A 17580-nucleotide genomic window follows, 5' to 3' on the forward strand; every position below is an offset into this window, starting at 1 on the left:
GGACCTAACTATCATATTAGTGAGCGCGTACCTAATACGGTAATGGCTATTGAATATTGTTTTTTGACATGGTATTCAAAGATAATCAGAGTATTTCAACACTGGCGTCGAAAGGTACTATAAAACTATATGGCTGCCTACTGCAACTGACAGACTAATGTACTAGGCCTTGAGCATACACAATACGTCTGGCTGTGTCCCCGTTCACTGATCTCTTTAGCTTTGATCCATGTGAAGGATATTACGGTAGCCAATAAATAGTCAGAAAATCACGTCTCAGATTTTAATAGGAAAACAATAGGTTATAAAAAGCGAACAATGAATGAGTGAGACATCTGACTTGTTTGTTTTGTTTTTTCTTATGAGGCACTGTACGCCCTTTTCTGCAGTGGCTGGAAGGTAAGTACAAAGTTAGAAATTTGATCGTGCTTGGGGCATTCCGACAGTTGGAAGTAATGTGGTGTTGAGGAGAACGTTCTGGTAACAGATGTTGGGTATAATAATTCCTTTAGAAGAATTAACGACGTCCAAGTCCCTGAAAGTTGTTGTCGATTACGTCATTCAAGAATATTGTATTTTTATTCCAATGAACAAGATGATTACATAACAATCCATCGAGCTTCTGTTGACCGAGATTAGTTCAAGGAGAATGACAATGACTTCAATCATCTTTCTTGGCTAACAAAATCATCTAATCTCATAGTGATTGGGCATGTTTGGTGTGAATTTGTATGACATCCTCTCCACCGTAATCGCATCCTAACATCTGTAAATCAATCGAAGATCATATTCCTCAATAAATAAGCTCCAATCAAACAACACTTTTTTCGCGCTTCAGTATATTATTCTCAAAAATGGTTGGCTATAATGGATTATATTATAACAGCTGGTCACGATAATAATATGATAATTGTTTGAAATGTCTATCAGTCTCCCCAGTTTTCAAAATTAGAAAGAATCCATATGAGTAAAAAATATAAAAATATATTTATAGCTCTCTTAGACAGTAAAATATTTTCACTCTTATCATCATGATACTCATGAAGTAAAAGTTCATTTCTTCTTCATCAAATTGTTAAACCGTTAGAGAGATATTATGTACTTTTATCTATTTTAACAAATATTGATGTGAATATATTTTAGAATTGTTCAAACGCATTTACCACAAATCCACACTAAATATTTAGTTAAAATGTACTTTACACCCACCGCCTGCGTTTGTCATTTGATACTAATGCCCCATTTTTATATTTAACAAGGAAATTATTCATTTATTTCGATCACATTAAAATTATATATTCAGTCTTTCGTAACTTCTAATTGTAAACATTTCGAAGTAATTTTGAACGCTTATAACTATTGAGAAGATTTACGCTGTTCCAGTGTACGCATAAATGACTTTGATTATTGTATGTTAAATTGGTTGCTCATAATAATAATACCGTTAAATGGTGATTCCTTATTAAAGCATTATTAATCTTGTAAACTTTTCACAGAAACAAAAGTAATATTAAATCTTTAAAGATGACGTGAGCAAAGGAGATTAACTGAATTCAGCATGGATCGGAAAACTTATTTGTAAAGTTTAATGTCAAGCTTATGCTTACTTTTAAAAGTCCTTAGCCGTATTCATCACTTTGAATAAATTTAGGCGCTTTTAACTGCTTTCTAATTCACAAACGTGTACAAATACTACTACTTAACATTATGCACAGAATAAATTGTTTCTAATTTCAAAAATTTAACTATTATCGTAGGTGCAGTAAATCAATCCATATAAAAAAAATGTGAATTGTAGCCTGTTTAGTCATATCTGAAGATAAATATTGTTAACAATACTGCACTTTACAAACACTAATTTGGAAACTATTGCAGACAATACATTATATTGGTTATCAAACAAATCAATAACCATTTATTGCAATTAAATTTTGAAGGATAAAATATTCAAATTATTGGAAAAAGTTTTATAGGTATAATTGTTGTTTAACATTCTCAAAGCTAGATGGCCAACAACGTAGTGTGTCTTGATAAAGAAGAAATCCCAAGGAAATGAAAGGTTAAATATATAAAAAAACAACTAAAATGGGATTTGGTCTAGAAGATACGCAATGTTAAGCTTTTTTGTCAGAGTTGAACATTTTGTTTGTGTTTCACCATATCTCAGTTTTAAGTATTTTTTCATTTACCATAATATCATTGGCTAAGCATGGTATTATCCGTGTTATCAACTGGGATAAAGAAGATGTTCGACTACTACATTTTATAAAGCACTAAAATGTATTATAAAACATCTTAATTCTTGTTTTACAGTTTTTGTAGTATACCAATTATTTTAAAATCTTTGAGTCTACTTATTTACTCTACTGAAAAATATGCTTGTTTTAAGTAACTCCAGCAGGGAACACACGTCTCACATATAAAATATCTTAATATATGTAATTTAATATGAGCAAGAGAGACTCCACTTTTTTCACGAAATACAGTAACTTGCTAGGTTCTAAAATGTATTTATATATAATTCGACATTACTGATTTATCAATATTCGCAATTATGAAAATAACACTCACATATTCAAAGGTACTACGTCAAGTGCTGCTTTAAGAATTTCCTTTCTTGAAACATATATTTTGAATATTTTGCGTTGCACTGCAGTTACATTTCTGCAATCTTATACTACATAAATCTTAAGAAACGTTGTTCTTTATATGTATAATACGTGTAATCCTGGACCTCACGTCTTACTTTATCATTGACTTCGAACAAATATCAAGAAAATTCTCTGATACGAAAACATCACTTAGCATTTGCTTTGTGTGCAGGTCGAACTTTAATAATCTTGAAACTTATATTTTGCACGAATGGTACAATGAGCTTAAACTCTAAGCTCAATATAGAAACTTCGTGCATCAAAGTGACTTTTCGACACAGAAGTAATCGATTTTACGATACAGCTTCAGATATCGTTTTTTCTTCAGACCAATGATTAGTTTGCTGAACTATAAGTAAAAGGGTCATGGTTCCTGTCTTGCTGCCAAAAAAATTGCGCTATTCTATTTGGAGTCGTGGAGGGGGCGATTGACGGTCTAATCTCACTTTTATATGAGAGTAGCCTATATGAGATGGGTAAGGTTAACTAGTTCCGTTCCCTCTAATCTATCAATCCAAAATTAGAAACTAAAGACCTTGTTTGGCTTTGTGCAAAAATCAGAAACAAATTTTATTTCTTCTAATTTATTTGATTTTTCTTTATATATAAAGAAATACTCAATGTCATCTGATACTTAAATTATTTTCATGCTAATACTTGCTCATAAAAAAAATCAATGCTTGATTTCAACTTACGATTTTTAGTCTAACTGTATTCTTTTGTTATTATATGTCTTAATTTTAAATACTTTATTAGAACAACCTTTAAAATTGTCTGTAAGATTCTTAACTCTTTTTCGATTACTTTAATAATTTCTGCCGTAGAAGGATAAATGCCATCAGACTTAACGCATACTGAAAGACCCACTATGCTTCCCAAAAGTGAACATTTAAGCCTTAACCCTTTCTCTTTCACATTCACGTTTACAGATAAACAACCCATTTAGTGACATACACACACAAATGAACAAAAGTACACTATCTTAATAGTTATATATTTATGTGAACTTGAAACTAATAAGCTCCAGGATATTTGAGGAAAATATGTTTTAAGTATTTTAGAAATATTTCGTATATTATGTTTGTACGGATATATTTGTACAAACAAAAACAAAGATACCTCAGGATGGATACCAACATGCTAGAAATAATAAATTCTATTTTAATTTGTTGCCAGACGTTAATTATAATTATAAGAGATTAAGTAATGTCTCCCCCTCCTAATTAATTAATTTACAAGAGCAATACATCTTATTTTTTGTCTTAGCATTAAGTAATTAAGTACTTACAAATGTAACTGTTGGTACAATACAAACGAAAAGTACGCTTTAAGCACTGATGTCAATTAAACAAAATGGTATCATACAAACGAGAATACATTTTCTATATCATTATTTATTTGTTTTATCTCCAAAGCTTCACTGGAAATTACATGCAATTAAATTACCACTTCAACATTTAAGTACTAATTAAATTTCAGTAAAACCGTGGCGACAGAAATAAATTGTGCAAGAGTATTATACTTTGTAAAATATTAGGGTGACATTACTTTTTATAAAGACGATCTGTCGTATTTTTAATTTATGTTATTTGCATTTACCTTGTATACTATTATCATTTGTGATACATCAATCAATTTTTTCACATGTAAATCATAATTTGTGTCTTTGTGAATGAATAAAAATATCCATAATTCTAAAGCTAAAAGTTGTTAAAAAGAGCACCTAAGTTAAAATATTTTGTTCAACATATATAAATATAAAACTAAATGCATTTGCACCCTAGCAGCTTCAAATTCATGTTTTGTACACAACGTCGATAAACTCAGATTTTTTTAAAAAAAGCAGTGTAAGCCAGTTACGTATCATAACCTAACCATTGAACGGTTTAAAGTAATATAAGTCGGTTCATTTATCGTAAATAAAATTTCAGGTACTTTCTCTCTGGCTTTAAATGATTGAATACAAGGTCCCAAAATCTAATACATATTGCACATAGAAAATATGTCATACTCAGTGAAAGCAACGAAGTATTTATTAAAAGAGCATTTCCGTAATGTTTCGTTATAACATTTTTTAACACTCTTAGGCAGACACTAAAACATTATGCATTCATATGTAAACGTCATCTGCTTTTGATCTGACTGGACTCAAACAGGAATTTTTTGTACCTTTTAGGGAATTTTACAATGTAAGAAAGCTACTTCCTTTAATAAAAGTGACAAAATATAGAAACCCAGAAACCTGCTCAAATAAATATTTTAAGTGAATTTCTACTTTACATGCGTAGTTCATTGCGTGACTTACTGTAAAATTTAAAACGATGTTTTATCTATTACAAGGTAATTGATTCGTTACGCACTTAGTAGGGTACATCACTGCTTATCTTGTATTCCAGAGCATGATATTCTACATATATTTCTAACTAATTTACCTTAATGCAAAAGAAAGCAACAGAATATTAAGGTATGAATATAATGAAACACGTACTTGTAAGCTAACTATATTACAACTGCCATGTGGTTCCCAAATATGAACCGTTATATATATATGAAAATGTTATTGTTATATATTCAACATATTCGCATGTAAGCTAGAAGATAAGAGGGGAGAGCCTTGATATGCCTATATACGTCATAAATTGAGTTTCTAACAAAAGTTTATTGGTGTAATAAATGTACATTTGATAACGGTTTCATTTCAAAACAGTCATAAATTTAAAGTTGTATTGAGTAAACGGCTTTAGAATTTCATTTACCACGATCATTAAAGCAGATAAAATGTTAACTAAGGTGGTCATTCCTCTTATGTTCACAAGTAATTGATAGCAGGAAATAACACACCCTTATACGATTTATGAATCCAAATTATTCAACTTCAAAGTGTAGATTAATAAATAGTAGATAGATTCGAGTTTGAAACTCTTTGCAGTATATCCAGTTGCAAAGTTTATTTTCACAATATAAATTACGAACTATAACCTATATAGGTTATTATATAACCTATATGTTGCTTTTTAAATGAAAAAGACTCATGATTAATCGTTATTTATGTGGTAACGGGATAAGATGTTAGATGATTGTAAAATACATATTTATACTTATAGAGTGGTATACTAAGACATTATTATAGCATGTACTAAATGATTTTCACTCACACGTTAGTGGCCAGTATCTATTTTCAGGCGATACGATATACGTAATAACTGAGAATCAATCAATCAATCAAGAACATTCAAAATTTCAGGACAAATCAAGTATGGCATTAAACATGAGGCAACTGCTATTGCTACAATATTGATGAAAACTTATTGCAACAAAATATCACATAGTTTCTTTACAAAGTGGCGAATAAGACCATCTGTTGCAAAGTTAAAGACGAAATATGTATGTCACTTAGTTTAACTTTACTATGTTCCTCTCACTTCAACCTAAATCCATTTATTAATTGTTGTTGTTGTTTTGAATTAAGTACAAAGCTACTCAATGGGCTATCTGTGTTCTGCCCACCATGGGTATCGAAACCCAGTTTTTAGCGTTGTAAGTCCGCAGACATACCGCTGAGCCATTGGGGGCTCATTCATTAATGTTTCTCTTTTAGTAGTTAGCGATTGGATGCATTATATTAAAACAATTCTGGAGGCCCCTCACGTCGTTACACCCAATGTCGTCACGTCTGGTTATGCTCCATTAGCTGTGCGTCTTGACAATAGCCATGCAGAGTAGGTTTCATTGCAAAAATCTTTGCCGTTAGGTTTTTCATGTTAAATGTACACCACTACGCCTTTATGGTCTCAATAATCTATCTAGTATACGAAGATGACGGTTTCACAGCACCAGTTTCAACAGTCCGATGTCACAGAAATCCATATAATGCTACCACTATGTCTTTTTATGGAATACCATAATGTCTGTTTAATTTTACAGTCGCTTGAAGCATGCGATGGTGAATGAATGTATCTAAAACACAGCTTATGCACACGTAACTTTTGTCGCTTTTCCAGATGAAGAACCTTTTTTACTATACTGGGTACTGCAGTGTTTGACACATGGGTGGCTTTTGTAATTAATCATTGTGTTCTTGGATTTTTATTACCATAGCTGAATTACGACTCGATAAAGTTCTTTATTTGGATAGTATTTGTACCCCATGTTGATCCATATGTCGTTAAATATAAGGTGTATCCCTGTAATGAAAATTCTAAATCCCTAAACTTAATACAGCTTACGTAGTAAGTGTATGATCGTTTTGTATCTAAAGGGCTATTACATATATTTTCTGAAATACTCAATTTTCTGTGATATTATTAGTCAAAGTCGAGTTCTGATTCATTATCTTCCATCGTATGTTGATTCTGTTTACGATTTTCACACTAATGTTCTAGTGAAAAAATTGTGAAATTTAACGTATTTATAAATAGTGTTATCAGATAAACACCAGATCACCTTTAAACAAGAACACCTAAGCAAGGCTATTCCTCAATTTTAACTAGTGTGTGTTTTTTCATATAGCAAAGTCACATTGAGTTATCTTTTGAGTCCACTGAGTGGTCTTAATTGGTAAGCCGCAAGTGGATAACTTTTTCTTCGTTGTTTCAACCCGAATGCATAGATAATTACAAAATGAAGAACAGTGTTAAAATAGTTTTCAAGACACAGAATGAAATTTATTCGGAAGCAACTGAGTCATACGAAGAAAAAGCAGCAGCAAGACCTGACTCTGACACAAATTACTTCATATTATATACAATTTAGAACAACAACAACAAAGAAACAAACACAGCTAAATGAATAAACTTGTGCTGTGGTTAAGCGTTCTTATGGTCACCGCATCAAATGGGAAAACATTTAAATACTTAGGCCTAAAATAAAGGCATAGTTGGATAGTCAAACATAAAAGCGACTCCAATTGAAGTCTTGAGAAAGGTAAGAGCAGAACTGAGAACGTTTTTGTTTTATTCATTTTTAATTATAATATTTTTTTTTAAATTCAAGAGAATGATACGATCCTTTTCAAGGAGATGTAATGATAAACTATTTTTTCGGATGCCTGTTGCATATTTTTATTAATATCTGGTTTGGTTAATAGGTAATTAGCCTATTGAATTAAGTGTTTGTGTACAATTGGTTTAAGCATTACTTAAATCCTGTGAAAAAATAAAAAAACAGCTTAAAAATCAGAACTTTACTTAATTGTGTAAGTATGCATACTTTTCATTATGATCCTAAAACAATAAGTGGAGTCTGTATTTTGTGTTTTGTGGTTAAGCTACTAAGATTTTTATCTTATGACAATTGGTAGAAAAATAGCAGTTAAGTTTATTTTTAAGAGCAGAAGTCTCATAAAATACTTAAATATTTGTATAATTTCTCAGTGAAATTCTGGTTAAACTCTATGTTTGAGAATATTATTGACACTACTAATTTGCAATGATATTTTGAAAAAAATATTTAAGTGCATCTTAAGATAAGTCTTAATAATGTTCCAATGTCATTTTTACATTATTATGAACTAATAGTTAAGCGTGTAGTTTTTAATTTATTGATATTAGATTTGAAAACTGTAATGAACTGCAACGGGTATTTTTATGATGTCAAATATGATACGTGTATACGGAGTAGGTGTATATTTTTATATCAAACTTTTCTTTTTGAACATTTTATGAATGTTGTACTATTATATTCCATTCGTATAAATGTTGTCAGCCATAAGATTTGAGATCTTCTTAATAGCCAAAACGACCATAACGTAAAATATGTTCTAATTTAAAATAATATATTAGTGTGTTGGCTTACTAAAATAGAATAGCGTTGCAACATGTTTGTATGGCGAGTTGTTATTCAGAGCTTTAAACTACAAACCTCAATAGCTATTGTGTTATTACAAAAACGTACTGTGTCTTGTAACAACCTCATCACTCCTTAAAGAGGATCTTTTCGTACAATCACTAAACGATGTGAGAGGAATCATTATATCAACATGAAGAATGTTTCTTCCGCTAACACCAAAAAATGTAAGAAAGGCTTATCTGACATCGAAAACAAAAACCTTTGATTTGTTGTGATATGATATAAGCACAAGTTATGGCTTTTAATATGTTAGAATGATTAAGGACTAAAAGTGAATATAGAACATTTAGAAAAAAAAAGTAGTGATAGAATCGCTAATTTGATTAGATGCTAAACAAGGAAGAACCGTTTGAATGAACAACCAAAGCTTTTATAGCTTCGTCTTTAGTTCGTGATGCTATGGTATCATTGTTAAAAACACAAAGCAGTCTTGTTTTCTGGAATCGATAGACATCATTCGTAAATTGAGAATTTAAAAATGTCAATTAAAAGGGGAATGACTTTCTTGTGAAGAATAGAATTAACTTCCGTATAGCGCAAGTTACCTACTTAGATCAAAATACAGATAGAAGCTAACCTGACAAAGTGTTTGCATTTGTTTTCTTATAGCAAAGCCACAGCGAGCTATCTCCTTAGTCCACCGACGGGAATTACACTCCTGATTTTAGGGTTGTAAAATCCGTAGACTTATTGTTGTACCAGCGGGGTACCCAATAAAAAGAGCCAATTAAATCCGACAGTGTAACATTATAAGAGCCTGACATCTGAGATAAACTACTACGACACATGTTACTGTTTAGGGTAGATTCGAGTCGAGTAACAAAACAGTACCAATAACACAGTCAAACATTAATGTTTATGAAGATACAAAACATTAAATAATAAGGAACAGGAAATAAATCTTACAATAAATAGCTAGAGTATTGATTTTCCAATTAAAATATAAAAATATCAATGAAGGAAAAAGAGTAAAGTAAGCATACTAATCCGGCTTTAATTAATCTCTCTCACTTAAGAAAACAAACGAAGCGAGCAACATGAAGTAATAAATAATGTTAAATCTTCTGTAAAAGACGTAAAGTAAACGTCATAAGATTTGAGAATAATCAATAATGATAATAAAAGGAAATACAAAAAACAGTAAATATATTATAACTTTACTAAAGTTGTTACACAGCTTGTAATCATTGTACATACCATGAACTTGAATTGAAGGTAGGTAAACATAATTGAGGTCAATGCAGCATAAATGTTTCAAAGACATTAAAGTATAGACATGTAAGTTTCGGAAAGGCCATGATATTCTGTAAAACTTTTAGATCCACAATTAGTAGCAAGAACACTTAAATTTCTCGCAAAAGTGAACGAATGTAGTGTTTAAAATAATGTGATAAAATGAACCTCATTTGTGAAAAATGCCAGTTAGCTTACGAGTCTCGTCCACGAAATCGTGTAATGTAGAACACATTCTATTGTATCTAGTATGCTGTGAGTAATAGACATTGTGACATAACTTATTTTGAACATGTGTAATTGGATATGAAAGGTGTATCACTCGAAAGTGTCCGTTTTATTAAAAATTGTGACAGTGTGTTTTGTTTATAGTGGGCCCGGCAAAGCCAAGTGGTTAAGGCACTAGAGGATTGCGGGTTTGAATCCTCGTCATACCAAACATGCTTGGCCTTTCAGCCGTGGGGACGTTATATTGTTACAGTCAATCCCATTATTCGTTGTTAAAAAAGTAGCTCAAGAGCTGGCGAGTGGGTGGTGATGGCTAGTTGCCAGATAGTCCTCGTGTAGCATTGGGTGAAATTCAAAACAAACAAACAATCAATTCGTCGATGCCCCCATCAGTTTGTTTGTTTTTTTAATTTCGCGCAAAGCTACACGAGGACTATCTGCGCTAGCCGTCCCTAGAGGGAAGGCAGCTAGTCATCACCAGCCACCGCCAACTATTGGGCTACTCTTTAACTAACAAATAGAGGGATTGACTGTAACAATATAACGCCCCCACGGCTGAAAGGGCGAGCATGTTTGGTGCGACGGGGATTCCAACCAGCGACTTTCATATTAGGAGTCGAACGCCTTAACCACCTGTTTTTTCATTGCCGGGTTACGATGTAGTGAAGAAACAATATTGAAAACAATGATATATATTGTGTTGCATTACATAATGTTATTTTAAAAGAAAAACACGAATGCAAACAAAAATTAAGTATTAGTCAATATTGTTGTCATTGAAATTCTCGAAAAGTTGTTCAAGGATTGTCTGTGATAGTCGTTCCTAAATTTGAAGTGACAAACTACAAACTAGGGAACTTAGTCAACTCTACTCACCATCAACGTTTGAGTTACTTTACATAACTAATGGGATTTGACGTCTCTTTTAAGGCCTGTATACGTAAAGTGTAGATAAATATAGTTTATAATATTTTACAAATTTCAAAAACATGTCGACAATGCATTGTAATATATTACACATTAATATCATCGTTGCACTAATATAAAGTATTTCATTTAGTATAATAGATAAATCAAAATCAGCGGTTGTCCAGAATGAAAGATTTTCGCTATATTACTCATTTCCTCCCCCACAAAAAAAACACTTATGATTACGTTTGCTGTTTTTATGCAAATATTAACAATGAATGTTTAAAAAAAATGTTTACCTGCATATATAGATTGATACTGAAAGGAAGGAAGCTTATTGTTCAACGTCAGGAATATACCAGAAAAACGTTTGTATGAAATGAACTGCGGGACACAAGTCGTGGTTTCAGATGCCACAGCTCACGAAAATTAGAAATGTGTTTAATTTAAGGCATAAGTTAAGCTACACACTCTGAGATAACCGTATAATTAATTAAGCAGAGGTTATACATTACTACATCACTACATTAATTAAGTGTCGAGGTGATAATAAGCATTTTCATATTTAATTTGCACATAATTACTTTTCTTTTGCTTAGTTATTTTATAGTTCCTTTTCTTTTCTGTTATCTATTTGCTGCATATTTACATTTCAACAGATATAAGTACACATTATTTTTCTCTAAAAATATGTGCTATAATTAAATTTTCTAAAAACAAATATATTAAAAATGTCTTTATTTTACTTACACCAACCATGAAGAAACACAATGAAAGTGATAATATTTTGAATAATTTTTAATTACTAGTTATAACTTTGGACTCAAATAAAGTGAACATGTTAAACTTAATGTTCACTTCATTTGAATACAAAGTTATAACTCATTGACTTAAGTCAAATGTTGTTGTTTTTCATCATAAATGAACTAGCCATATACTTAACAAACCTAAAGGTTCTATATGAAACCTAACGTTAATTTTAAGGCTATTTAATAATTTGTTTTTATTCTGAAATGTATTTCACAAATCCATCTTAGAAAACATGGGTTTGTGTGCATAAGATAAAAAAAAACATCTAAAGGTAGCTAAAACAAAGTTACATTTAAGTCATTAAGTTTGTGTAGAAATGATGTACAGATATAAAAGTGCTGTTTTTATCATAAATAACTTGATCATCTTAAGATTAAATCAACAGATAAAATGTTGAATAATATCCAATATTGTTATGACAAATAAAATGTGAATAAATTAGTTATCGAATAACAAAATATATACATTATAATGATTTCTAGTGCATGAACATTTTGTATTATTTACGCCTTTCAGCTGACAAATATTCATATTTTTTTATTTTTCATATAAATCAAAAATATTAATCATGAAACAAATGTTCGTATTAAAAATTGCTTCTAATGTTTTTCTCTCAGGCATATTGCAGATGAGTTTTATATTTGTGAAACCATTGTTATTTCATTTTGGTGTCTTAGCATTATGTGATTAATATATTATGAAATTAAACAACTCTGAGAAAAAATGGAAAAGAAAACGTATAAGTGTTTATAATATAACTTCATTACGTCGGTGCTGATGGTGGTAATTCTCATGTATTATTAAACGTGTTACCTAATACTCCTATTACATCAAATTATATCTACCTACATTGAATATTCAAAGGAACTTTCTCGCTCAGCCCTCTTCCAACACTATTATGAGTTTGACATTGGTAGATCCCTCGGTGTTCTTTTCCAACGTTTTGCAAGCGTAGCAACTTGTTGTTTATAAGGATTCCCTTTGATGGTTCACTGAAGAGCTTTTCGTCATTAAATAGCCATTCAACATCTTGAACTTGTGGATTTGCATTTATATTGCATTCAAAATAAACATTGTGCCCTTCTCTGATTTGTTCATCCTGAACACTAGCTCCAAGAACAAGAGAGAGTTTTGGTTGATCTATTAATACAAAAATATTTCACTGTGAGCAACTTAACAAACAAAGGTAAAAAAAGAAAAAAATAATAATATTGAAACAAAATATTCACACCATTTTAACCTTTTTTAATAAGGTTTTATTACACTTTGAATGTGTGAAACTTAAAAATTTGCATGCTCGCCTCATTGAAAAGAGTGGTTATTGAATATTTTAAACAAAGGTCATTTATTGTAAAGTTAAATTAGCAGATAAAGTTAATAGTATGAAGTAAACGAACTAAAATGCAAACCAACGAATAAAAATAAATATTAATAAAAGAAACGAAATTAGGTCCATGAAGATATTCATAGCAAAATTTACACATTTTATTAATTTCTAAAGCATGCACATTTCCTTATAGTTTTTAACTAAGAAATATTTCTATTAATGAGTTATATTTTTATTCACAGATATCAGTACAATTAATCCTAAAACAGTGTATTATATTTTGCATGGAAAACATTTAGGTATGAAAATACTGAGTTTTAACTTTTCAAATAGTTATGAAGTATTATATATATATATAAGTATATGAGCTTATGATCTTAACATAAAACCATATGTAGAGGAAATCTAGTTAATGTGGAAGCAAAATTTCTCATAAGTATTATAAATTACTGGAATATTAAATAAATAGAAAACGAATTATGAAAAAAAGATGTAATAATTTTAAAACTTAAAAGCTATTGATGTTTAAAACTTTCATCTGAAATATTATATTAATAGATGTGGAAACAATATATTGTTTTGAAGAAAGGCGAAATTGGTAATGCAAAAAGCAGCAAAATTTAACAGAATTGAACGTTTAGTCAGAACGCTAATATGTAATTAATAAGTGTTAACTTGAAAAAAAAGTTAAACATCTTTAACTTTTGCCTAATGATGGGTTTATAAACGCAGAACTTATTAAAGTTATTATTAAAAATATTATAAGGAACTTGTACTTAACAGAATGTTTCACTGCACATAACTCTTAAATAAAAGCTGCAATTGTTTATAACGGTTTGGTATGAGAAATGTTTCATATTTTAGACACAATTTAACTGAAACGATCATACGTTATAATACAGTGTGGCCACCATAAAACCTAAGCTTAAATAACATAATAAAAACTTAAAATTATATACATATTTCTACAACAGTCATCGTAGATAAACTGTGAAATACTTAATTCAATTAAAGTGATATAAGAAATTATATTTGTGGAATTAAATAATACGATAACACCTTTCTATGAAACAAAACATCACTTATACGATAGGGATTAGATGTTTTATGTCTTGTAGAAATCATGAAAGTATAATTAAACTATGGTTTCTTAAAACAAAACAAAATAAAGAGTAATTGTATCGAGTTCACTGTTCGTATAAAGTTTTAATTAAATATAAAACATAGTGAAGTAAGTATTGTCGTAATGGAAACAATATAATGTTCATGTATTTCATGAGACAACCAACACCAGAAAAAACTGTTTTGATTAAATGATCTTTGAAACAATGTTAGATGATTTAGGGTATTTTTGTTATGGAATAGCAAGAAAGAGGAAGGGGGGGTCAAATCTACAGTGTTTCCTTTAGTGGCCTTCGTATCATATAAACATGAACCTGAAGAAGTTCAATGTGCCGTATCTTTTTGTTTAGTCACAAAATACTTCTGTTATTAAAATATTCTGTTGGTAATTAAAATACGGATACAAACTATTAGCCTTAAGATAAAAACTACCCCAATTAGTAGCTGGTTGTAATTTCTTTCTGAAATAAAAAAAAATATTCCGTTTGTTAAAACAGAAATGAATATTTGTCCTTTATGGTTTTAAAGTTTTAACAGTAATTTGAAAATAATTGTGTTTAGCCAATGATACATTAAATATATTCATTTAGTTTAAATGTAAAGGTATATTGGCGACCTCTGACGATGCAACAATAGTTTAAAAACTAATAAATATAAACTGTTTATTTTCAATGATATCATTAAGATATTTTTGACATTAAAGTACCGTATTCAAATCTCTTATTTTTCTACTGATACTTTCTGTGTTTATTATAGTTTATTTCCTGTAACTTATAGTCTCATTTCTCTTCCAACAGCCTCCAGAGGCTCAGTTGTAAGTTTGAAGGTAATAACATTAAAAACCGGATTTCGATACCTGTGGTGACCGCTGCTTAGATAGCCTATTGTGCTGCTTCGTCGTTAACAACAAATAAAACATTTTTAATGTTTGACGTATTGAACATGTCTTACAATGATAAGCATACGTGAATTTCAAGATGACATTTTTTTATTTTATAACTTTCGCACATAACTATAAAAAGTAAACTTTGTAGCTCAAAATTGGGATTTCTTTATTTTCAGTGTGTGTGAAAAAAGTATTGTCTACTCAACCGGTAAACAACGAGTTATTTCCCTATATAGATACGCTAAGGTATGAAAGGAAGACGAAATTTCCGCGGTCGTTTTCACTATATTGAGATTAAAGCATCGTGAGTTTAAACTAAAGTGTTTCTAAATCTTGTTGTTGTTTTTGCTTTTACACTGTTTAGATAAAGAGGCTATTGAGTTCTGAAGGAAATACAACAAATATCACATACTATTATAACGATTTCTGCTAAACAAAAGTATTAACACTTGGAAAACCTTTTACCACCATGTAATTAGTAAATACACCCTGTTGACAACTGGGAAGAAATCCTAAGACTTAGAGACATAAAATACTTGGAAATTGTGATAATTTTAAAATTATCAGAGATGTAACTGCTCAGAGTAGTAGATTAAGATGTTTTTAATGTTTTGTCTCACTGATCAAGAAAACAATTATCTCTTTGAAAATCGAATACAGTACGTTTAATATCATGTAACTGCTGTCGCAGAGTATTCGTATAAATGTTGAACTATGTAAACATTTTAGAAAACTTTTACTTGAAACCATATTTTAGGAGAAACACAGTTTGCATACCTTTACCCATATTCTTTGCAAATTATAATATTAAAAGAGACCTAATTCAAGAGTAATTATGAATATAAGGGCAATATTGGATAAAAATAACAGAGTAATGTTCATAGCTCAAGAACCGAGGAATCCAGAACATCATGGTCCTATTAATAATTAAAATATCATATATATTGTACTCTACTCCTGAAAGAATTTTCCTGTATTTTTCAGAGGTACTTAATCACGTGTTTCATTTTCCGACGAGAAAACGTGCTCATACAACAAATAATAGAACACAACCAGAAAAGCAAACTTCGTACCACGCACCGAAATAGTGCCATGCTAACAATACTTTGCACTTTACTCTATAGATGTTATTTTTTTTACAATATTATTTATACATTATTCACGTGCTCCTAGCAACGGTTTACAAACCAAAATAACTTTTAAGCTTCCTCAAATCTATTAAACTTTAAAGTTAAATGAATACTTGCTCTTAGTTATTGATTAAGTACATATTTCAAAGTAGCAATAGAAAAATACCGAGTTATCTAAATACTTTTCTTAATGGAAAGTTATTGGAAAGCATGTAAAGCAACCAAAATTGATTAAGGTGTAATCTAATGAATAAAATATAACCAGTGCTTCTTAATATCTATCTTTGTAAAGCGATTGTATCATATTCATATTATAATTCTAAAGTAAAAAGTAATTTATTATTATGTCATCCACATGCATCTTTAAGAAAAATTATTTTACTAAATCAGTATGTTGTAGTAACTCTTCGTTAGACGTATTTCTCCTAACTCATTTTTAAATTTTACAGCCATTAGACATAGTTTTACTAACTTAATGAAAAGTTGCAAAATGATTGGTTGATCTATAACAGTATTCAAATACATAAACTTGAATTTATACTCACAGAGAACGTCTAAATTCCAAGAGTCTTCCAGAACACTATCAAGTAGGCGAGGATTGGCTGCTCTACATGTTAATGTCTTTCCATTGTCCTTCTCCGTTGGAACTAAAGTAAGAATGCTCGAAGTAACGGGTGGATCATCTGCTACCGTCTCTTTGTGGTTCACCATCTTTTTCTCGTCCAACCACCACGTTAACACCGCGGCAGGAAGGGAGCCTTTGGTAGCACACTTCACTTTCTGTTCTGTTCCTGCTTCCAGTTTTTCCTTGGTTGAGGAAATACGAACGTACTGAGGCTTCACTGGGCAAAGACGAAACTTCAATGTTGTAACCAAAATATAAGACTACTTGTGTGTTGAAAAATTAAAAAAAACTTGTACAAATAGAGCTCGTAATGTTTGAATATACTCTCTTTTTTTTTTTCTAAATCTTATCGTAATTCAAACTTCTTAGAAATGCATGATAGTTGTTATTACTTGGTTTCTTTCTTAAAGTATTTAAAATTATTGAAAACCTATTTTTAGTAAAATCAGCTGCAATGTATTTGCTTATAACAGAACACAACCAGGAAAGCAAACTTCATACCACGCACCGAAATACAGACATGCTTACAATAGTTTGCTCTATACTCGGTACATGTTATTTTCTGCTAAGCAGAATGTATTAACTGTATATGTAGTTTATATCTACATGTAGTAGATTAGTATAAACATACATATGTTTATATCAGTATATCAGATATATTTTGTACTGTTTCTTAGGAATGTCGATTTTAGTTTACGTTCCTATTCAGTTGCCAGGGTAATCCAGGCTTTGTAATTCACTGTATTCACATTTTTTACACCAGCTAGAAACGGTGGTAGTCCTTTTAAGTTTTAATAAAATAAGAAAAATAT

General features: G+C 30.4%; 1 protein-coding gene across 1 annotated transcript in view; it reads right to left on the bottom strand.

The window, feature by feature from the left end:
- The window catches only part of LOC143236934 (protein turtle homolog A-like), a 123132-nt gene that overhangs the window by 22618 nt on the left and 82934 nt on the right, over positions 1–17580 (bottom strand). Inside the window, exons 7-8 of the mRNA XM_076475634.1 lie at positions 16689–16985; positions 12528–12818 (exon numbers count right to left, since the gene is read on the bottom strand). Coding sequence (XP_076331749.1) covers positions 12528–12818; positions 16689–16985 — 588 coding nt within the window. The remainder of the gene's footprint in view (positions 1–12527; positions 12819–16688; positions 16986–17580) is intronic.

This window comes from Tachypleus tridentatus, chromosome 13 (genome assembly GCF_004210375.1).
Source record: "Tachypleus tridentatus isolate NWPU-2018 chromosome 13, ASM421037v1, whole genome shotgun sequence".
Classification (NCBI taxonomy): Eukaryota; Metazoa; Arthropoda; class Merostomata; order Xiphosura; family Limulidae; genus Tachypleus; species Tachypleus tridentatus.